This window comes from Meriones unguiculatus, chromosome 7 (genome assembly GCF_030254825.1).
Source record: "Meriones unguiculatus strain TT.TT164.6M chromosome 7, Bangor_MerUng_6.1, whole genome shotgun sequence".
NCBI lineage: Eukaryota > Metazoa > Chordata > Mammalia > Rodentia > Muridae > Meriones > Meriones unguiculatus.
In genome coordinates this window covers 58,985,268-59,009,498 of record NC_083355.1, presented here as the reverse complement: position 1 = coordinate 59,009,498, position 24,231 = coordinate 58,985,268, and the positions used below count along the sequence as shown (strand labels likewise).

Genomic DNA, 24,231 nt, shown 5'->3' with positions numbered 1-24,231 from the left:
GCATAAATTAATTAGCACACATGTAAACTACAACTAATTTTTACCTCACTAAAATGAGCACAAGTCCTCCTTTCACCTCTAGACTATCAGCTGCGTTCAACACCTTCGGCTAAGGACTCAGAATCGCGGGGCAGGCCCACGTCTCTTTATTCTGACATGTATTCCTGCTAATTACATGTTTTCTCTTGTGTTCATCAGCAGTAAACTTCAGGATAAGGGTTTCCTCCCAATTTTAAGTAGTTCTGCATGGACAGTTTTCAGGTCTGTCAAGAGAAGCCAAGAATAATGTCCTACTGCCGTGTTCATAGGCGTCTGTGTAGAAACGAAATCAGTCTCAGACAGCTCCGTGCAGCAAAGCTGTGCATATTTTGATGCTTAGGATAAGCACTTGGGGTTAGAAGCATAAATTGATTAGTATGTTTGGGGGGTTACTTCTTTTGAAAATCCCTCTTCCAAGTATTTATGAAAATTAATTAAAGGGATGTGAACTATCTCAGGGTGGTTTCAGAGTCGGGACAACAAAGTAACGAAGCACGATAGGTCAGAGTCCGAGTATCCTCAAAATAGCAATAAAAATTAGATTTTTTTTTTGTCTAGGAAGAGAGCTTAGTGAGCTGAATGATTTGATTGTTTGGTCATAAAAAATGATCCTAATGGTTGTTAAAAAAAATGGGGCAGCAGGCAGCCACACAGGGCTCTGCACTGCCCCAGGGACTGAGGTAAACTGCTGGGGCCATCAGTCTGCAGGCTGGAGGGGCTGGGGTGGGGGACGGTCACAAAAGTCTCCTGTTGGTGTTTAAAGCCCACACTAACACACCTGCCATCTGGCCTCACACAGTTTCCCCAGAGTTATTTCTCTCTCCTCTTTCTGCCCTGGAGTCATCTTAGAAAGGAATTAGTAGCCACAGGAGTAGAGGAAAAATGAGTTTTTATCTAATGTATATGAGCTGTCTTTTGTATCATATCTTGGTCACTATCTCCCACTTGCCCGACTAATAGAAAGCGTTTGTTACTGTGAAACCTTCACCTGTGAAGGCAACGTCTCTGCATCCTAGTCATCCTGTACAAAAGTCCCCTCAGCCTTTATCCAGTTTGTGCAATGCTCGAGTTTTACTTCGGAAATCATTAGTAACCATGAGTTGGTAAACACAGCGATCAACTACTTCAACAATCACCAACTCTAAAGCTTTAGCATTTCAACTTTAATAAATGCCCTTAATAAAGCATGCACAGGCTTAGTATCTTATGGTTGACAAAGGGATATAGTTAATTGGTTGGTCTACAAATCATGAAACTACAGCTTCGAATTAATTTTGAAAGCCTGAAATAAAGTGGAAGGACTTTGAAGGAGACCCATGTGGTGAATCTACAGGGCAGCAAACATCCAGATGCTTTGAAACACCTGCATCACGGCCTGAACTTTCCCATGTTTCATTCGTGTTTGGCTTGGAGATCTAATTTTGCATCTCATTTTGGAATTTTCCAAGAAAAGCCAACTATTTCATGACATTGTTTATTTTGTGGTTTAAGGCTAACTCCATCATCTTTTCATTGCCTTTGTATTACAGAGTGACTGCCTAATGCATTTTTGGTTCAACAAGGGGAAAAGGATCACTCATAATTAAATGCACAACTGAATAAGGAAAAGTGTTTCTGGGTAGGACAATTCTATTATTAGTAATAGCATATCTATGAGCTCAGGAGCACATTTATTCTGAATCCTTCATTCTATGCATCCATATTTCATCAATCTTTATCATCGCTCATTATAATATATAGAGAACATGAATAATTATTCTTGTTTTACAGGTGAAAATACCAAGGAGCTGAAATATGAAATCTGTCAAGTCACATACTGACTCCCTGTAGATCATTCAACTGTCCATTCCAAGCCACCCAATAAAACATGATGCTACTTTAGTTGTACAGGTTTATTGTCTGAACCCAGAAGAGATTTCTCTGTATTTATGTTGTATTTATCTATAGGTAGGGAGTCTGACTTACTGAGATGTCTGAGTAAGGGGATATACACGTGAGACATACACCGGAATGGATCATGCCCAGGAAGGCCTTTCCAACGCCCTCATCCTTCATGATGGCGATGAGAACTGTGTCAGGCCGGCACTGGTTTCTGTGGGGAAAATGGGGATGGAGAGAGCACGTTTCCACTGTACCCTCCCTCATCCACTTGCACCTCTGCCATGTCTTCTCCATCATGAAGGCTTGACATTCCCAGGTTGTTTCTCTCAGGTGTTTTGTTACGGGAACAGGGAAAATGACCAACATAGAGAATTAGTGCAGTGAAGATGGGCTGTTGATAGAAAAAACCTCATGTGCAGTTTTTAGGCTCTGGAATTGGCTCTGCGGAAAGACTGTGGAAGAATTTGAAGTTGTGTGCTAGAGGAGCCCCAGAATGCTATCAGCAGACATTCAGGGCAATCTTGATGGAAGTCTACAAGACAAGAATGCTGACAGAGAGACAGGCAATAAAACCATGCCCATGAGGTTTTAGTTAATGGGAATTTGGCTAGAATCATTCATTTTATCTTTTAGCAAAGATTATAGCAACAGTTTGTCTGTGTTCTGGAGATCTGAGTGGGGCTGAGTTTAAAAGTAATGGGCTAGTTTGTTTGGCGGAGAAAATTTCCAGACAATACCACACCCCAGCCCCTGGCAGGGTTACTACTGCTCACTGCTTTTATCTAGATTTATAGTGATAACTCAGAGCTAACAGCAAAGGAGAGAGGTATGAAAGCCAGATAGTTACTCTCGGGCAGTGAGATGGCTCAGCAGGGAAGGGTGCTTGGTGCCAAACCTGAGGACCTGAGTTCAATGTTTGAGAGCCTCACGGTGGAAGGAAAGAAGACTTCAGCAAGTTGTCCTATGATCTCTTCATGTGCGCTGTGTGTGCACATAGCCGCATGTACACACACAAATAAAAGAAAAACATTTGTGAAAGGGAAACCTGGCCCCTGGCACTGGGACCATAGGAAGGCATTTTAAGGTCAGGATCACAGCCGTCCAAGGCTCTAAGATGCGAAACTGAAAGCTCATTTGAAAGATGTTTATGGCATAAGGAGGCTCTAGGGAAGTGTTTCCCCGGGTTCAGCCATGCAGGCACATGAAGACAACAGTGGCCATGGTATGGTTTTTAGCTCTATCTTGAGCTGATATTAGAATATGTTATCATCCATGTGATACCAGTCTCTCGGGCATGCAAAGTGCAAAGATTACTGGGTCATGGGGGCTTCCACTGAGGTTCCAGAAAAACAAAATCTTGTGAGATAGGGAAAGTGTCGCAGGATTCGATTCTGCATGGAGTACCCACGAATGGTGAATCTAAGATTAAGTTGCAATGGAGGAATAGCAGCAAAGGAAAGCTGTGGGCATGGAGTGGAGCTGGCTCAGGAGAGACAGGTGCAGTGGGATCCTTGAAGCTCAGACTATGCCACCACCTGTTTGAGACAGTGAACATGGCAGTATTTAACGTTTGCTGTGCTGCCAATGGTCTTACTGGAGTTACTATTGCTCCATTCCTCACCTTTGGAATGGGAATGCTTTCTTTGTGCCACTATGTTTTAAGAGGGGCTCACAGGTATGGGTATGGGTCTATCCTCAAAAGGGACTTTGGACCTACTGAAGAGTGGGAGGACTGTTAAAATATGGACGGCCAGGCATGAGGACGCATGCCTGAGATCCCAGCACTTGGGAGGCTGAAGCAAGGCTTGACATGACTTTCAGGTCAGCCTGAGCTAGAGAGTGAGTTACCAGCTAGTGAAAGCAAAAACGCAAATAATCAGGACAACCACAGAACAAAACAAAATTCACCATATAAAACAAAAAACGGAACCAAACCAATAAACTAACCAACCAAACAAAAAAGTCCAAACAATTATAAGGACTCCTGAGGTAGACTAAAGGCATTTTGTGTTACAAGGTGGCTATGAGTCTAAGTATTCACCTGGTGGGACACAATGGTTTGAGTGTAAACGTCTCCACCAGGGCCATGTGCGTGAATATTTGGCTCCAGCTGTTTAGGATATTTTGGTGGGTGTGGAACTTTTGGGATACAGGGTCTCTAGCTAGTTGCTGGGAGTCACAGCGAGTGGGCCTTGAAGGTTATATTCCCTCTGCTTTGGGTCTAGCTCTTGGCACCCTGGTTGGTCACCAGGATGGGACCAGCTGCCCTGAGTTCCTGCCAACACAGACAGAACTGTTATTGTTGCCAAGCCTCCCGGCTCCATGAGTTATTAGAATCCCCAGCAACCATGAACCCAAAGAAATCCCTCCTACTTTACATTGCTTTTGTCAGGTATTTCGGTCATAATGACAGGAAAAGCAACAGTTTCAACTATTCAAATGAGCAAAATATGAATGTTGAAAGACACTCAAATCAACAAGCATTAATTTAGTGCCAGTAAATCTGGCCTCTGTAGAAGCTTTTAAAAATGTAGGACAGATTACCAGCTCCACTGGTCAGTTCCCTGAGTGGGCAAAGATGATGTCACCCGAATTGTGAAATGAGAAGGAGGCCAAGGAGAAGTTCAGCGCTCCCAGAATGCCAAAGAGAACTGTGTGCAGTGATTCACTCTAGAAGGAAGTAACCAGGAAGAAGAGCCTGATGGCCGTCTGTGGACAGATGTGAAGTTCGAACACCACGAAGTGTGAGAGCCTTGCCATGGTGGGCTGCCTTTCTGCAGGCTCAGATGCAATGGGATCAGCTGACCACCAGCTGACACTGCCAGAGCCCTCTTAAAGTTGATGGTCTCAGTAGTTTGTGGCAACGGCAGAAAGCTGATCAGCTCAGTGATGCCGTGAATCATGGCAAGCTGCTCGCACTTCATGGTGGCTAGGAATGAAACCGTGAGCAAGGGGCTGGCGTCCCACAGTCACCTCCAAGGGCATGCCTCAGCGACCCAAAGTCTCCCATTAACCCTCACTTCTAAAAGCTTCTTACCAGTGGCCTCAAAATAAGCGTCAAATCTTTACCACAAGGTGGGGGTTGGGAGCAGGGGTTCCCAGATCTAAATTACAGCAAGTTCTTTTATTGGCCTTGGCGACAAAGGATTCATGAGCCAATTCTCCTTATACAGGTCAGTGTAGCTACAGGTTCTGAACTTCAAGTTGTTACTATCACTCAGGGTTTCCCCCAATCACTCTCCTTCAATAAAGTTTTAATTTCCTTTATCCCAAAAAGGGCCAGAGACCAGGAAGGTATAATATTCGGAAGGCGGGGAGGCTTTGCCATGCCATGCTAGGGAATCCCCAAGCCGAGGTCACTGCCATCATCCAGTGGGGGCTACAGGCGTGCACTGCTATGAGCTGCAGACTACAGAGCACACAATGGAACACACGCTTAGGCTCAAAACCCCAGGGAAGGAGCAGTGAGATCAGAAGAAGGTGACATTCTTAACACTAGCAAGCTAAGGGCATACAAGTAACCCTTAGAACAACCGGGCGTAAAAGCAACATGCATCAAAGCACCCTGGGAGGAAGTGAACTCTGTTTCCTATCAGGGAACCACTTTGCTATTTCTACCATGTGGCTTGGTACCAACTATGTGGTAGCTTAGGCTACATGGCCCAAACCAAAGTCCCAACAGCTCAGAATCTATCCTCAGTGACATAGGTAAATTGTATGTTTATGCATGTGTGTGTGTATGTGTTTGTGTGTGTATTTGTGTGTGTGTGTGTGTGTGTGTGTGTGTGTGTGTGTAAGGGGAGTGTTGCTAAAGTCATGCTACTGTGCCCAGCTTTTCGAATTAATGGTGGGGATTGAATTCAGATCTTCATACATGACAAGAACTTTACTGATTGAGCCACATACTATCCTGCAAGAAATAATTCCTTTATTTCATGGCTTTGCCTTGCAAATGATATAATTTAGGTTCCAAAAGACACACTCTTTTTAAAAGAAAGATTCATTTGAAACCTGCTTTCCCCAAACCCATTCACCCAACTATTCTGATACCTCTTTCAAAGAGGACTTGGAGGGCAACATTCCAAGGCTAATTACTTTTCTTGTAATTCCTCAAGTGCCTGGTTCCTGCTCTTTATTTATATAAACATGTCACAGTAATGTCCGTAACTTCAAGTGAAGCACACTCAGGATCCCGTAAGAATGCCTCACATGTGGCAGGAGACGCTGAGTTCTGGGTGTCACTCCAGATTCCTATCAGAAGAGAACACTGGTAAGGTGGGCTGCTCTGATCATGTTCAAACAAGAGAGGTGAGGCCGTGTGAGTGAAGCTGGGGCCTTGTGCCCACAGGCAGAGGGTATCTCCATGTTTGGTTTTATTTATTGAGATCTCTTCTTTACTTAATGCAGAGAGCCGGGTTATTTCACACTGCCACCAAGCCATGGCTTTTTAAATGATTCAGGGAAGTATAGCTTTCATTTAGGCTTGTGCCCTCCAGTCTGTTTATACTGGTCGATACACTTGTCTGAAAAATATAATGGATTAGCACATCATTCAACAAGCTAGTCAGAAGGCAAGCTTAAGGCGACAGACACCAAAAAGTAAATTACAGTCAGGAGTAGGGGCAGGCCATGCCTAAAGCTAGGAAACATCATATCAGTACAAAACCTGTATTCTCTGAGAGTGGTGGTAGAACTGAAAGGGATGAAAAATTTACACTCAAATATAATAAAAACAATCAGCCCCACAAATTCATATGGTGCTATAAACCGTGTAGGTTATGATGCTGCATACAGAAGGAAGCTGGCACTACACTGGCCCACACATTACAGCCTCAGCTGGAAACAGACACACATGGCATTTGTTTCGGTTAATAGGCTCAGTTTTGCAAGCAGGCATAGATCATGGCTTACTTTACACGTTCCATTTAAATATTTGTAGGATGGAGGTTGGCCACAGGTTTGTGCTAGGCAGGGCAAGGGACAGGGAGGGCCATGGCAGTAGGGGACGGAAAGGGTCATTTATTGTTTATGAGCTTCCTCTTTCTTTCTCTCCATCTTCTCTTTTTGTTTCATTGCTTTTTCTTCAAGTGACAAAAGGCAGTGCTGAGATACGTTTTCAAAGTTTAATATAATCTATTTTGACATGAACCAAATTGTCACTAAGGCAGGTGGAGTACAGTTAGAATTATTAAACAGCTTTCTATCTTATCATTGGCAGCTAAAGGTAAGATTTAGAAATGAATCTTTAAACCCTGAAGGTGTTCTTAAAACTTTACCATAAAAAGTAAATGCTAAATGGTGATGTAAGCCACCTCCTTCACTGGGTGCTTCCTGCAGGACTGTGCTGGCCTTGCTTTCTGAGACACCATAGCATTGCTGCAATATATTGCTGTACTGAGAAACAGTGAGGGCAGCTGGAGAGTCGGGGAATCCAGACCTGGCAAAATTGCTTATCCCACAGGTCGTGAGCTAAGAGTACAGAAGGGAGCATGTAAATATGGAAGTTCAAAGTTAAAAACACTAAAAATGCTCCCTTTTCTCCTTTCAGTCAAGATGTTTCAGCATTTAATGGGATGGGAACAAATGGACCCAATCTTTGATTCTGATTCGCTTGGTGGCCTGGATCGTCAGTTAAGAATGGAAAGGACCCGGGCAGAAGACGCATTAGGGTGGCTAATGAGTGACACTGAATGACAGCAGGTCAGTGCAATAGGGGCTGTCAGCAGTGGAGCCCATGAGCACCTACAAAGTTCCCCATAGCGTACCTCTTTAAGGCTTAGCAGAAAAGGAACAGCACCACTCTGTCCTCAGTGTGTGGTCAGCCTGTTCTGCTATGACCTTTCCATCTGTTTGCCATCGGGCATGTAATCCTGCATGAGTGGACTGAGGCTGGCCCGTCTTAGCAACACATTCTGTTATTGTTACACATGTGAGGGCTAGTGTGAATTCTGTTCTGGCTCACCTGCTTTTCTTCATTCCCATCTATAAAACCCATCCCTCAGCTTTGCTGCAGCAGACGCAAAAGAGCTTGCCTTACTTATGTTGTGGTTCCATGCCCTCCCCACTCTCATGCTTCTCCTTTTAAAACCATGGTCCAACCTGCTGTTGAAGTTGTGTCGACTCAAACATGTCACCTCTCAGTCTTTTCTCTCCCTCAGACAATTCCCAACCCTCTCCTTGCTCTCTTACTCCATGTTACCTTACTCCTGTCTTTACACCAAACTGCTTGGAAGTGTGGCAACACTCCCTGAATACACGTGTGCCTCTTGACCTTTAACCCATGGCATCAGAGGTCAGCCTTCCCCAGCAATACAGAATATTGGCCATCTTCTCAGTAGAAGGTGGGATGGCTTTTTTGTTTGTTTGTTTTGATTTTTTTCCTATTCTAGTTCAGACACCCGATCACATCCTTTCTGTAAGTGTTTTTGTTTGACTTTTCCAATGACAACTTCTTATGCTTGTCTGGGGAGGTACTCTGTTTTCACCATCTGATACTACCTCTCCTCCCTCTGCCTCTGAGTAGATGGGGATTTCCCAGGGCTATCTTCTTAGCAGCCCCTCCACTCCTTTAAAACTATTTTTAAGTGTGTATGTGTGTGTTTCTATGCCCACGGAGGCCAGAAGACGGTACCAGATGCACTGGAGCTGGAGTTGCAGGAGTCCACAAGCTGCCTGGATTACGAGACCACCTGCAAGAGCAGCAAGCACTCTTCTTCACTGAGACACTTCTCCAGCCCCAGCCCCCCTCTCCTCCTGCGGCAAGTTTCTAATGCTGTGGCAGAAAGTCCCGTTGGCTTTCCCATTTGGAAGTGTGACCTCAAACCTCTCTCCAGTTCTAAAGCCCTTTCTTTCAACATTTGTCCCCACTGCTTCTCTTGGGTCACAGTCTGTAAACCTAAGCTGTAAAGCACTTCCGTACAGCGCCATTCAACCAGCCTCACCTGAAAATCGTCTTTTAATCATCCGTCGCTCCCCCTAATTCCAGGCACCTGCCTCATTGTAACCATCTTCTATTTTTCAGTTTTCACTGGAAGATGCTCTCTAACATCTATTTTGCTTTTTGACCAAATTTATTTTTCCTAAAGCATGGATTTAGTACTGTACATTTCCTTCTGAAACATTTTATGGCTCCCAAGATCCTAAAGGACCAAGTCTGCCTTCCTAGCTCCCTGACTTCCTCTCTACTTTTCCCCAGTCCTTCATTTTCCAGACCTCTCTCACCACATGAGGTAACCCTGCAAATGTGCTTGGCCTTTGCCTGGAGCACTACCTCCCTCCTTTCCACACGGAAAACGGCCATAAAGGCCTGACCTGAAATTGCAGGCCTTCGCATATCCTTCACAAACTTCTCCAGCAGAGTTAGCCACCTGTGTTTGCAGCTTCTGACTCTTGGATGGCATGCGACATTCATCGCTCAGTGAAACACTTGAGGCCCACGCGAAGGCCACTGTCTCTGGCAGCCATGTCCACAGTATCGTAGAGAAAGTGTCCTTAAAGACAGCAAAAATGCTGCAGCTATCAACAAGTTTAGAGCTGCTTCTGGCACACGGAGGAATCACAGGCAGCTGGCTTTATACCTTTATTATTGATTACTGAGCCCCACTATTGAATCTTGCCATATTTTTTAAAACACCAAGGATCAGGATGTTCAGATACATTTATGGGACTTTTCTAAGATTTCACTTGTAAGTCTCAGCATCTGCTCTGATACCCTGCAGGGTAGAGCCTTTCAGAGTCCCTCTGTGGTAGGCTCCTGTCCTGTCCCCTGTTTTCTCCCTCTTCTGATGTCCATCCTCTTTGCCTTTCTGAATGGGGATTGAGCAACTTAGCCAGAGTCCTTCTGGATTAGTTTCTTTAGATGTATAGATTTTAGTATATTTATCCTACATTATATGCCTAATATCCACTTATAAGTGAGTATATACCCTGTGTGTCTTTCTGCTTCTGGGATACCTCATTCGGGATGATCTTATCCAGTTCCCATTATTTACCTGCAAATTTCATGATTTTCTTGTTTTTTTTATTGCTGAGTAATATTCCATTGTGTAGATGTACCACAATTTCTGTATCCATTCCTCAACTGAGGGACATCTGGGTTGTTTCCAGCTTCTGGCTATCACAAAAGTCTTATGAAAGGGAGATAGTAAGACCTGGAGAGCAACAGAACCAAAAATCTTGGCACAGGGGTCTTTTCTGAGACTGATACTCCAACCAAGAACCATTCATGGAGATAACCTAGAACCCCTGCACAGATGTAGCCCATGACAGTTCAGTGTCCAAGTGGGTTCCATAGTAATGGGAACAGGGACTGTCTCTGACATGAACTGATTGGCCTGCTCTTTGATCACCTCCCCTTGAGGGGGGAGCAGCCTTACCAGGTCACAGAGGAAGACAATGCAGCCAGTCCTGATGAGACCTGATAGACTAGGATTAGAAGGAAGGAGAGGAGGACCTCTCCTATTAGTGGACTTGGAGAAGGACATGGGTGGAGAAGGGGGAAGGAAGGTGAGAATGGGAGGGGAGAAGGAAGGAAGCTACAGGGGGGATACAAAGTGAATAAACTGTAATTAATCAAAATAAAAATATATTAAAGTAAAAGCTTAAAAAAAGATTTCACTTATATTTGCACAGACAGATTCTCATGTTTTATGATTTTAAACTGGAAGCTTAATTGCTCCAAGTCTCGGGTTCTTTTAACTCATAAGACTTGAATGAATTAAAACTGTAAGCTAATACCTTGGAACTGTCCAGAAGCATCTGGTAACCATGGGAACGATGGCATCAGCTCCAGCACTAGTTCTGTTTCTTTCCTGTTGGATAACTTGGGTAAGCTATTTAATCCCCATGCCTCAGTTTGCTTATCTATAAAATGGGGACAATAATTTTACCCAACAATATTTAATACTATAAAGCCCTCAGCTTTATATATGTTTCGTGGAACAGCATATGCACATGACAGGTGCTTATTGCTGTTATTGATCGTGAGGCCCCACTCATGAGCAGAAGACCACAGGGTGGAAGGGAAGCGCCCCTGAGAAAGCGGCAAGGAGGCACAGGCCAGTGAGCACAGAGCACTACCTCAGGACTGTTTAGACTTTTATGTGTTTTTAATGCAGTTCCCATTTTCTACATCCTCAGACACCCTATTAAAGGTTTGGGAAATGTAATAAGTATGAATTGACTACGTTTAAACGCCTGGAGTCAGTAAAATCAGTATGTATTCTCAAAATGAAATACCCTCGTTACAAAGAACGTCAGTCTGTCCTTCGCATTAGCTGGGAATGAAAGGGTAACGACAAGGAATCTGTAAGCACTCCGGTTATTGACATCACTGACCTATAAACATATTCCCTTCAGCGTGATATATAGCGCTTGCACACCCTTGTTTTTGTATAATTGCTATTACCAAAAGCCTTTCAATTTCGAGTGCTCAAACCGGAGCAATTCATATTTCAGATAATCTGCCAACGAGGAAAACTAATTTCAAAATATTTGATCATAAAAGTTGTCCTCGGCTTCTCCAGAGATAATTTAGTCAAATAATATCAGATAATCTGAAAGCAGTCTTAGCAGGAAATTGCTGGGGACTCCATCTAAGAGCCTCCATTTGCACTTATATAAATGTACGGAAAGTGTGGGAGACTTTGACAGCCTGCCATATGTGATCTCACTGCACTGCCTACCTACTTTGCCATCCAAAGTTATATCCTTTGAAGCATTGCCAGAATTACTTTAGCCCAGTAGATACGCGAGATGCGCCCTTTAGAAGCCATATCATTTCTTTTCTCCTCTGACAAGTTCAGTGTAGCATCTGCTCAGCTAAATTCCTTTGAAGGTTAAAAATAAGGTAGCCTTCTTCCAGGCTCCCTCTCCTGGCTCGGCCCCGGCCCGGCCCCGTGTGGGGGAGGGGAAGGGAACGATGCATACCCACTGCTAAGTGAACTAACTGCAAGAGACCAGACTGGAAAGCGGGAGCCTGCAGAACCTTGAAAAGGACAGTGTGGGCTGCTCAGGAGCCCAGAGAAGAGCAAGCCGGGTCCCCTAGATCCCAGTCTAGGCCGTTCTCCTGCTTTCCTACCAACTTGCTGTCTAACACATTCAAAAGAGCCCAGCCAGAAACCGACAATAGGCGATGCCACCGACAGAGTGTCTTAATTTCATAAGCAGAAAATGAATGCTTGGATCTCTTCTCCAGGAAACATTTGCGTTTTCGCAGTGGTGAGACTTGGCACTCTGTCTTCTCAGCACCGCTGACAGTTGTAGTCAGTTATTACACTGTTGTGACTTGGAAGCTGATGCCCCAAACAGTTCAAAATTAGTAACGCCGTGATTCAGGATTGTCTGCGTGCTCATCTAGGCTTCTTTTATAATTATTTTAAAAGGCACTATCTGATTTCCTGAGCACCGCCCCAGGTGTTCTCTGGGATAATGAATGGATAAACATATCACCCAGTGTCACAGAGCCGTTGTGACATTTTCAAAATATCTCCAGTTCAACTCCTGTAAATTCAATGTACACCACACCCAAGGTTGCAAGCCCATGCTTTTACTACAGGGCTGAATGGATCTCGGTAATTGCCTGATTTTCTTGGGATTGAAAAGGTTCTGAAATCAGGAAAGCACTATGGGCCTTTCTTGGTCCTTGCACACTCTTAACTGCAGCTAAGGAAGTCTGGCTTCGGCGCCTGTGCTCACCTCCATTTTTCTTGAACTTACGTCATCTGGCCTCTGCAAGGCTCAGGCTTCGATAAGTGGCAAAGGACATTCTTATGACTTGGCAACCAAGCCTAAGGAGGTGCTGGCACTCCCGGGGAGGGGTGGGCCCTGCACACAGAGGACCTAATTTTCCACCGCCATCCAGTCTTAACATACAATACACTCCATCCCTGTGCCTCTCTGTGTGCCTTCACACACTGCTGAGATCGTCGGGTTCTCTGCACAGTCAAAAGCAAGAGAGAGGAACCCAGACTTAACATCTGTAGTGCCAAGCGACTGTTCGTGTAGTCATTTGGGAATCTCATCAGCTGTACCATCCTGAAAACAAGGCAAACCTTCATGGGAAAGAATCTCCTCGGGTCTGGTATTTTCTAGAAGCATTCCTCTGTACCTGCCCTATGGAGGGCCAAGTACATCACGTGATGATGTTTTTCGCTCCTAATAGATATTGAGTTTAACAACTAGGAAGGTTGATTTGCAACAAGTAAGTATTACAGAAGGGCCAAACACCTTGGAAGTCAAGATGCTGCAAGAATGAAAATCTGAGATTTGTGCCACCACAAATCTCTGATATCTCTGTCCCTTCAAGCCTTAGTCCTTCCCAATTGTTAGCCAGTGTCCACTGCCTGCATGCAAAGCAGAGCTGAAGAAAATCACCTGTTTGGCACAACAATGGTGCTACTAGTCAAGCAAGCCAAAGGGGGAGGAGATTAATCTAAAGTTTGCTTCTGCCCAAACTTAAGACAAAAAAATTAAACAAACAAAACAAAAAACTAAACATAACCAATGGTTCTTTACCCAGTAACCAAATGCTGTCATTGTCCACATTCTCTTGAGATTCATCAAGGCACACGCTAGGCCGACTGCTGTACTGTGTTAACTGTGTCAAGGCCTTCAAATGCCTTGAGAAATGTCCATTCTCGGGCTGCCTCTTTCCTTCCCAGGGAAAACTTCTCTCTGTATACATTCTCCTGCTCTCAAGAAGTTTCTGTGGTTATTGAAAGCAATAGATTTAATCTGCCAGCACATTAAAAATTAACATCATAGGAGAAAATTTTCATCTTGTTATTGAATGTGGTAAATTTGTAGATCTAGGAGCTGGAAAGGAAGGAGAGACCCCAAAGGAAAATCAGGTTTGCTGTTTAGTAAATCAGAAATTATTTATATCTGTGGACAAAAACCACAGTAGGTACAAAATCTAAACCAGAATATAGCCAATTGTGTCCACTCATTAACACATATCTGTATATGAATATACATACATATCAAAATAGCCTAAATAACTGAACTGGCTAACATCATTCTTTTTAAAAGTGATGGTATGGGGAAAATGAGGTTTTCCAAAAGAGGGAGCAAGGATAAGAAAAACAGAGAGCCATAGGATAGCTGCTTTCTAAAACCAACATCAATCCTCAGGTCGTCAGTCTAGTTCTAGAATTTATGCAAAAACCCTGAAGTCAATTTCTTACGTTTTTCAACTGAAATTGCTGCCATGTTACCTCTGCCCATGACTTCTCGTGTTAGTCCTAAACCCTAAGACAGATTGATTGTGTGTATCTAGAGATGAAATTTGGATTTTGCGTGAATTTAGTGATTTTTTTGACCTTCTTCTCTGCAGGTCAAGTTATTTCCTATTCTTCATTCAGGCGGTTTGCATCCCTCGTGCTCTCCGAGGGCCCAGGCTGACTGAGGAAGGACGCTGGCTCAGGTGGAGGGTGGAACTTGGCAGATGCTGTCTACGTAAGCAGCACATTATGGACAGAGATTATCTTTACTTTCCAACTTTGCATAATAAAATAAGCCATAAAATTAATACCATATAGAAAATGGTGCTTGCCAGGCAAAGAAATGTACACTGCTTTCTAGAAATCCAGGGACATTACAGCGCCTCTGTGTGCATGAATAATACATAGCTTAATTCAGAAAAACATCGTTTCATTATTTAAAAATGAATAAATTACGGAAGTAGAACGATGGCGAAATTTCCTGAATCTTACTTTTCTTCTACGTTTGAATTAAAAAATGAACTGGAAAATAGCATTTTGTCCACACAAATAAAGCAAGCGTGTTCCTTATGGAGTATTTCTGACTTTACATCTCTTCCTCTACAAAATGAAGCACACTGTGTCTCATTTCTTCTGTCGTTCCCTTTAAAGCTGGAATTAAAATAAGCAGATCTTCAGTTTGTCCACTTGACAGTGGGGAGTCTACCCTGAGCTGTCCTGAGAGCCCGTGGTTCAGCCTAACGAGAAAGGACCTCTTTGCCCAGAGGTCCCATGGTTTAGCCTTACTGCTTGGGAATAAATAAAAATAACATGATTCTCATACAGGGTACCACGGTAAATTTCGTCTACTGACACTGGCCTCCTTTAAAGACCTGTTTAAAACAAATCCAGTCCTATTTGGGGACTGAGGAAGGTACTGAGGAGAGAGAAACGCACCAGTAATAATAAATTAATTCAGAATTAAAATAAGTAAGCCATGCCCACATGGCACACGTAGGCTGAGCACCAAGTGACAGGCAGCAGATTATTCTACCGATTTCTAATGCTGGAAATTCGGATGGCATTTACTAGCATAACCTTTCAACTCTGAGCACATCAATAGGGGCCGACAGTGGCTTGAAATATGATTCCTTGCAGATAGCATATCCTCATTCATCTGACTGGGCCGCTTGCTCTGTGCTCCACTGCACAGGCAGCATCTCCCCCACTTCTGAGAGGACACTAATAAAAAAGGCATCAATTTCCAGCTCTAGTACTACTGTGATCTCTTTATATGTTCGACATCCAACATTAAATTAAAATGCTGTTATAAATCCTACTTTCTGAATCTGGAATGAGTGTTGGGTTTTTGTCGCATGAGACTGCAGCAAATCTTGTCAGAAGCAAGGAAGCACGTCTTGTTCACTCAGAATTAATGTTGTGGATGAAAGAAGGAGGTAAAAGGGGTTGAGGATGGTGAACTGAGGGTGTCAGAGGCAATGGGGACGGGAGCTTTGGGGGGCCAACCCAGGCAGGAGGTTTGCTGCTTTTAAGAAATGGCTAATCAGGGATTGCAATTATCAGCAACAAAGCTGTGTGGCAGGAAGATCGCTAATAAACAACACATACGCATGCGCCCATGTGTGTCAACAGAAGCAACGAAGGCTCGAGTATTGTCAACTGTTCTTTTCAGGAATGAAAATGCTTTCCAGACAAGGAGCGGTGCTGCAGAGACCTCACCACTACCAAAATCTCTGCCCAGAGACTGCCACTGGGGGTCAGCTGCAAAGGCTCCCAGGGATGTGCTACCTGGGATGTACGGTCACAGCTATCTACTTTTAAAGTTATGCGACCGACACCCTCAGCCACCGAATAACACCGTCAGCTAAGACAGATTCGTGTCTGACCACAGCAGGAGAGAGGGCATGAGAAATCCCTGCAAATAAGGGTTAGCCTCTTCCTGTGTCAGAGGGTGTGAGTCCCCAACATGAAGGAGTCTTTTGACTGTGCCCGATATGAAAAGATCCTCGCCGTGATGACCTAAGAACGGTGGGTGCTATGAGTCCATCAAGGAGTCTGCAAAGCTACGCAGTCGTGGCTGCCCGCAGGATCCGCCAGCTGTTCAGAATCGTGGAGGAAATAAAGAGGCGTGCTCGCCTATCTGGGAGGGCGGGCTGGAAGGGAAAGGGGAGAGCTAGCAGTTCAATATCTGGATCGAACAGAGGAACTTTTCCCCCCAAGGATCCTGCCGGGAGGAACCTTGACATACACAAAGTCAGAACGGAGACAAAGTTGCCCTGGTGAGAACGATAAGGTCACCCGTGGGATTGCCGAGATTATCTCTGTCAAGCACTCGGACAGCATGCAGTCAAATGATGCATCATGCAGTCATTTTCCGGGGGGGGGGGGAATCAATTTCTTCGCCAGGTCGCTCTTTGCTTTTCAAAGTGCCCTTGCAGGCCGTCACCACCAGGCATTTATCAATTTAAATGCTGTAAATTGATAATGTGCCACCGTGCCTTGTACTGTTTCTGAATTATTTTGATACTTATATTTGCTCAATAGTCTCCAAACCCTCAGAGCTTCCACATTCAAAGGGGCATTTTTCTTTGTTACATGCAGAAATGATGAACTTTTTATGATTAGGACAGGAGAAAAATGCAGACATCCCAGAGGTGGGAGGAGAGGCATGGGGCTGTAGAAATGGCATATTTTACTACATAAAAAAAAAAGGTATTCCTGCCTGAAAGACTTTTAAAAGGATGATGCGAAGCTATATTTGCACGCATTTAGTAAAGGAGTGACAGTTATCCCAGCATTGCATAAATTTAGAACACCGATTGTAAAACTGCAAACACTGGTCCCCACCCTTGTGAGCCCTGAGACGGGTTGAAATGAGCCTGCTTTTCCCGTCTGTACATTCACTCGAGTGTCTAAGGTGTGCTGGTGCCCAACAAAAGTAATGACTACAGCTTAAGAACTCACAGCTCCTCCTTTCAGCCCACTGTGTGTGTGTGTGTGTGTGTGTCTGTGTGTGCATGCGCGTGCACAGAAGCACGAGGAAGAGTGTTAACAACACTAACTCCACCTTAACTGGCATGGGGAAGCAAAGCTTAGGAGGGTTTCGGCTCCTGCCTTGGAAAAGCAAGAGGCATGGCAGTTGCAGCCTCTTTAACCTCCAGCAATTTATTGGCCCTCAGCCAAGTTATCAGGGGAATCTAATTCTTCTTTATTATTCAAATAAACCACACTTGGCACCACGGTTCCCTTTCAGAGTAGCTGCACAAATAGACTGAGCTCTGTCATTTATTTGACCTTGTATTTGTGTGCTGTGGCTATAATTTTATTTGCCATTCTATACAACAAACACGGAGGAGTCTAAGATACGGAGATAAAAGAGAGGATGGGAAAGGAGTTCACGGGAAACATATGTCTGCATGGGTCAAAAAAATATTCTTGATGTGTTTTCACCTCTACCCTTTCCAGGTTTTAGCCCTGTGGCCACTCTGCCCTAAGCAAGCTGTCTTAGAGTCAGCCAATCTGTTACCGACTGGCTTGCCATGGCCAGGGACTGACTTGTAGGAGGCTGGGCCATGGGAAGAAAAGGGGGCATTGGAGGCAGAGGGAGGGCTCGGAGTCCCTGCGGGAGAGCCCTCGGCTGGTGGATGAGATGGCCAAGCCACTGAGAAGTACTATGCATTCTCAGAGCTCTAGTTTGCTCTGAAGCCCGTTTTGTTGTACACAGGATTTGATTAATGCAGAAGGCGCTTTGCTAGCCCAGGCCAACATCTGCATCGCCGTCTCCCACCTCTCTTCTGAGGTGTTTTTAGAAGCTGTGAGTCTGCTTTTATCCCCTGGTTTACAGAGCCCTGTGTTCCCTACCTCTTGTATTTGTGTTGGTCACAGAGAGCCTGTAAATATGAGCTCTGAAGGAAGTGGATGGGTTTGTCATACTCTTTATGTGGCCTTGGAAGAATCCTATGTGGCATTGGCTGTCAGATTTTACTTTCAGAAAAACTTCATTTTCCTTGAGAAGGAAGTGTTTCATTGTTGATGGTTAACTGTATTTCCCTTTTTGCTTTGGTTGCCAGGAAGCTCACAGCTGAAACTAAAGCTTTATTAAATTGCTTCCATGTCACATTTAAGGCATATATTTGTGGTTTTCTACCCCTGTGGTAAGAGATTATCTACTTTTATTTATCTTTTTTCCTTACCCTATTTTGCTACTATTTTTGTTGTGTACATTTATCTTACTTGAATATTCTTTTGAAAAGAGGAGATATAGCCAACATATAAATATTTCCCCAAGCTTCAAGGCTGATATCAACAAGAGATGCTTTCTGTTTACCATGCGATGGCTTTTTTATTTTTTACTTTTATTTTTTGGATTCTCTGGTGAGAATGCTGCTTGTCTTTTGGAAGCAACTTCATAAAAGCTGGCTTTCCAGCATTGCTACATGTTCAGCATTGGGGAAGCCATTCTGTTTTCTTCATTCAGTTCTGCCAATTCCGTTATGGCAGGGAGTGAGCAGAGCCATCTCCACTAGCTCTAGGTGCATAGTCAGGCACATAGCACTCACTCTCTATGCCAGCCAAATGAGCACTTCTGGGTGAGGCCTCTTCCTGTGGGGAGGTCTCGTGGTAACTGGCACCATCACTCATGAAGGCGAGCCATACCTTGGAAGCTAAGCACTACGTATGTGTATATCTATCTATGTATCTATCTATGTATCTATCTATCTATGTATCTATTTATCTATGTATCTATCTATGTATCTATCTATGTATCTATCTATGTATCTATCTATCTATCTATCTATCTATCTATCTATCTATCTATCTATCATTTGGAAAGGCTGAAAGGGCTGTTGGGCCTCACTACTGGTCATGCCAGTCCCATCATCACAAAGCTACAGGAATAATTTGTAGAGTGTGGACAGTATGCCCAAGGCTCCGAAGCTAGATAAGCAGACAGGGAAGACTACCTCACGGTGCTCAGTGGAAATTCCTTTCTTTGGCTTTCTCATGTGCAAAAAAGAGAACTGTAATTCTCCTCTAAGCATAAGCCCCCACATGCAAAGTGAAGCTGCCACATGGTGAAAGGCAGGGATAGCCTGTGATTAGACATGCGGGTGCCATTATGTAGTTTTCTTGGACACTGCCATGCTCGCATCCCCTCAGCCATTCCCCTGAAGAATAGATAGACAGATTCATACACTCTAGCAAATCTGTGTGGGAAGGAAAGGATGCCTTGTTCTTGTCTAGACTTTAGTAAGATTAACCACCTTGGCTAAGAACATTGGTTGCATCTAATGTTTTTCTACACGTATGTGGGCATCTATGTGTGTGTGGGGGTGTATGTGCTGGGAGAACAAATGCCTAGTGCATATTTTCTTTGGATGTCACCCTTGAACACCCATCATCTCAATTCTGTAAGAGGGAACAGAACACACCCGGGAAGGGTTATAGCTTAGGGACCATTATGTTCCTGTTCAGATGCAGAACCTCAGCTGCTTTGAAAACTTCCCCAGGATTCAGCAGAGCCCTCCCTGTTGTGGTTTATGCACTTTAAAACATGTAATGCTGTTTCAATGTCAACCAAGAATTTTCCTTAGATGCCTGTTCTGCACCCATATAAGTTCGTCTGGGCAAAAATGCCCCTTCTCTGGGTTTATATCCAAATCCATTGCCTGCTGGCCTCTTTCTGGGCATGCCTACTGCTGCCCACACTGCAGTGCCCACAGGAGATGGCTAGGTATGTCACGGTTTGGATCTGCATCCGGAAGTCAGCCCCCTGACTCCTGGTGCCCACTCGAACTGCCACCACAGGAAGAGGGGTGCCTGGCCTCACGACAGGTGCCAGGCACCGCGCCATTTTTACACGGCAGCTTTAGCTATTATTTGTTTCTGATTTTAGAATAGAATGTCTTCAGTGTTATAGCGGAGAGGCAGAGAAAGAAAGGAGAAACCAGCACAGGGTTAAAGCCAAATTTTCCTTGAACAGATGATATTTCAGATGGCCACACTATTCCAGACGCATCAATTTCCTTGAAAATCCAATCCATATACGTGCATATGCTGTGCTGGCAGGAGGACTGCCTGAAATGGCCAAGACCCAAGAGCTAATATTCTTTTGGCCAGAATAATGCAATTATTATTTTCCTAGCTATCAGTCTACGCATACAGAGCCATCTGTTATGCAAAGCAAACATACACATCTCAATTACAGAAAATGCAGTTGCCTTGACAGAATTTGGACTACATCACTAACCAGGACTGTAAAATGTGTTTGCAGCTAGTATATAATGGATGTTTTTCAGGAGTCCCCTAATTAGCATTTACCTGCTTAAACTAATTATTCATCCTTCTTCTTTACTGGCTTATTAAACTCTGTTGGATACTCCACATAAAACATGAGTACAGCACCAGAGAAGCACAACAGTGGGGTCCCAGCTCTACTTGGAGTTAACAACACAGGGACACACCTTATTCAGAATCAGAGATTTAAAACAGATTAAGATGAGGCTTAACACCTATCTGTCGGAGGCTACAACAAAAGACAGACCTCAGTGAGATGCAGGAGGATGCACACCACGTTAGCACCAGTCAGATTCCATCCCCTGGTTTGCAAGCGTCCACAAGAAATTGGTGTGCATACTACAGTCAAGAGCTCACATGTTCTCCAAGGAAAGGCTCATGATTGCATCCCCCATTTGGAATCTCAGCAGCAAATAATCAAATTTGGCAGGGTTTCTGCTCCTTCCCCCAGCCCTCCTCAAATGCCAAATCTCTCTATTATTTCCCAATGTCTTTCTTGATTTAGCTGTCTCCCAGTAAACCCTGCTAACAGCCAGGAGGCTCCAGCCAAGCTGGATGTTTCCTTTGAGCTGTGCCAACCTTCAGAAGCTCTTAGTCTGGGTGGGACCTGCTTATGGGGAGACCAGAGACTCTTATCTCCATAGTTAGCCTGGAGGCAGCTAAAGGAGAGGTAGCTTATCCAGCTTGGCAGCTCATCACACACATGCAAAACTTCCTGCAGAGGCTGCACTTCCCTTTTCCCAGCCACCACAAGAAAAGGGTCAAACTCAGCCAATCACCTGTACCGGAACAGACACCCAGATGTTGGGTGCTTTCATGGCAAAAACATCTGGATAATTAGCTGAATGGGAGACCTTATCTGGGACATACTGGCAATCTGTAGATGGGCCCAGAATACAGCAGAACCGAAGTGTTTGTGTTTCTGGAGAAAATCAAGGCCTACAAGCCTCTGCATTCTCTTCTTTTACCCTCTGACAAACACATGTGAGCAATTAAATGGCAAACCATGAAAGGCAGCTTTATTTTATGACATTGTCTTCCAGCATCAGGCAGACTTTGCCAAGGCAGCGTCCTCTTTCCTGGCAGGAACCCTCCCTGCAACACATTTTAATGGTGTCTTTCAGCATTTCTTGACTCCAAATGACTCCTGCCATTGTGTCAGCTCCCAGGATAGCACAGGGCACTCCATAAACATCCAGTAATAGGACACAAGGGAAGCACTATTAGTGTGTCCCTCTCCTACCGGGCACCGGGGTTTCAAAGTTCAAAACAACCAAGGGAAGAAACTTCATTTGTTCTCAATAAATTAATAATGATCCTTGGGGGTGGGAAGGAGAGGGGAACTCAAATTCCTGAGCACAAGTTTATTCTAAAAGCTCAACCTAGACAGGCTTCTCTGACTTAGAAGAGTCGAGTAGAGACCCTTAAAAATAAATTAGATAATCCATGCTAAACAGAGTATTTCTTTTAGAAGGAAAAACAGTGGACGGAAGGAGCATTCACATTCAGTGCCAAGAATCTAAATTGTTCCACTTACTTGTGAGAGGCCTAGGTAGATAGAGACGGTTTCAGAAATGTACAAAAATTTTCCTTCTTGATTTAGTGCAAATACGAAGCCATCCAGGGACTGTAAGAAAAAATATATATAACTATGTTAATACATCAATACATATGCACAGAGATATTAATAATATAGCAACAAAGTGAATCGAGGCCATTTTTTTCTTCATGTGTAATAAAAGTCCTAAGTTGGTTTATATTGCATTCTATGAATAAATTAGTGGGCTAAGACCACACGATCTTCTCTACTTCAGAGAGTTCTTTATGTCTTCATCATTTTGACCAAGATGCATCATGTTCACTTGTAAAATAAGGTCATACTGATTTTATGAGACATTCCCTTTATTTGGGGGGATTCAGTGGTAACTGCCATTAAATCAGCAAGCTCCTCTGTTAAGGAATGGAAACTGATGAAATGAAAGAGGGAAGGTTTCTACACCACTACTTGATTGATATGCATATTAATAATTTATCAATTAATAAAGGTTGCTCTTCGCACACTGGGTACCTACTGTGGTAAAGAAGAGAGGGAGAGCTGGTGTATTGTGGGTGAGGGTGTCGGGGCTGAAACCTCACACACCACAATTCGGTTTGCATTGCGACGGACTGAGTTTCTACTGTAAACCCCCCCGCCCCGGGAACAAAAACAGAAAGAAGAGACTAACAAAAGTTGGAGAGAATAAAAGTTGCCCCCAGCATCATCTGTCACTCAGGAACCTCAGTCTAACATTCCTAAACCGGGGTTCTAGTTATTGTTTGCCTTGACAAATGACAGAAACCACCATGGGATCCAACTACAAATTCAGCTCCAATTAGGAATAATCTGTATGAAATGTTATCAAACGCATTTCATACCCTCAACCATCCCTGCAGCTTTTGTTCTGTGTGACTAATCTTTAACTGGATAGGCTGCAGAAGTCCGTTTACACAGAAAAAAGACCATTTAAACCTTAGGGATATTAACAAAGGCTGTGAATTTTCAAATTCAGGAACCCATGTCTGGAAAAGAGTATGTGGACACACTAAGGATACACTTTTATAAATAGAGAAAATTGGAAGAAGTCATAAAAGTAGAAATATGCATCTTGCAAATCTCAACAGAAAGTTTTGGTCTACTTGAGTACTGGGAAAAATGTCGTCTGTGTCTTCAGGTTCTGCGGGTTAAGAGTGCTCCCCAAGGATCCAGAGATCCTCATTTTCCAGTCCAACACTGGGGAGGGGACCTTCAGGAGGTAGTTAGGGCAAGAGAGTGCTGCCCTTAGAAATGTGCTGGTGCGGGGTTCTTGCTGGTGTGGGTGGGCCTGAGTATGCTCTTGGCCCTCTCTGCCTGCCTTCTCTCTCCACTGCTCTCTCGCCCTTCTGTTGTCTATCATGCAATGATGCCTCAAAAAGGCCCTTATTAGATGCAAGCCCTTTTGACCTCTGGCTTTCCCACCTCCAACAATGTGATAACTAAATCTCTGTTCTTCGTAAACTCTCTAGTCGCCGATATTCTGCCAGCAGCACAAAACAGGTGAAGATTATATATATATATATATACTTATATATATATATATATATTCATATATATATATATGAATACATGCACATTCATTTACATGTCAGCAGGGAACATGGATCTCCCACACTGTGTAGGAGCAGTGGAGGACCCTAACTCTGTTCTCCAATTTAGTGAACCCTAAAAACAACTCTAAAGGGCACATTACATTGCTTTACCAAAAGCACTTTACACAAGTGGCAAGTCAGCACACAGCGATATCAACTATTCAGATTGACTATACAGCACGCAATGAGGAACTTGCATGCACCATCTTTTAATTTCCTCAAATAGCTTAGGAAGTAACTGTATCGTCTCAGTTCTCTAAATTGACACTAACAAACTACGCCAAGTGGGGCAATAAGAGCATCATGTTTTGAAGGTTTGGGTGTGAGTTCTGACAGGTCAGTGCTCTCCACTAAAGCACTCTTTATTTGGTATGTGTAGATGAAGGGAAGGTTAAATACTCAGAGTGCTTCTGAAGTTACTTATACTAAGAGGGAGCTCATGACTTTGTATAGAGCTGTCAATGATTTGTTCCGATTATAGAATCACATCATTCTGTGGAGAAGACAATGGGCAAGCAGGCTGCAGGGAAGCTCCCGAGTCACCTCTGCATGGGTACCAGACCGCCCTGGCTCAGATTGCCCCCAAACCCAATACTGCTGAGGGATGAAGGCTTCTTGCCAATGACGA

The 24,231-nt window shown here is 43.9% G+C and overlaps 1 protein-coding gene across 1 annotated transcript in view; it reads right to left on the bottom strand.

The window, feature by feature from the left end:
• Npas3 (neuronal PAS domain protein 3) overlaps positions 1-24,231 on the bottom strand; it is an 852,204-nt gene that overhangs the window by 212,519 nt on the left and 615,454 nt on the right. Inside the window, 1 exon segment of the mRNA XM_060387500.1 lies at positions 21,976-22,065. Within this exon segment, the coding sequence (XP_060243483.1) occupies positions 21,976-22,065 (90 nt within the window).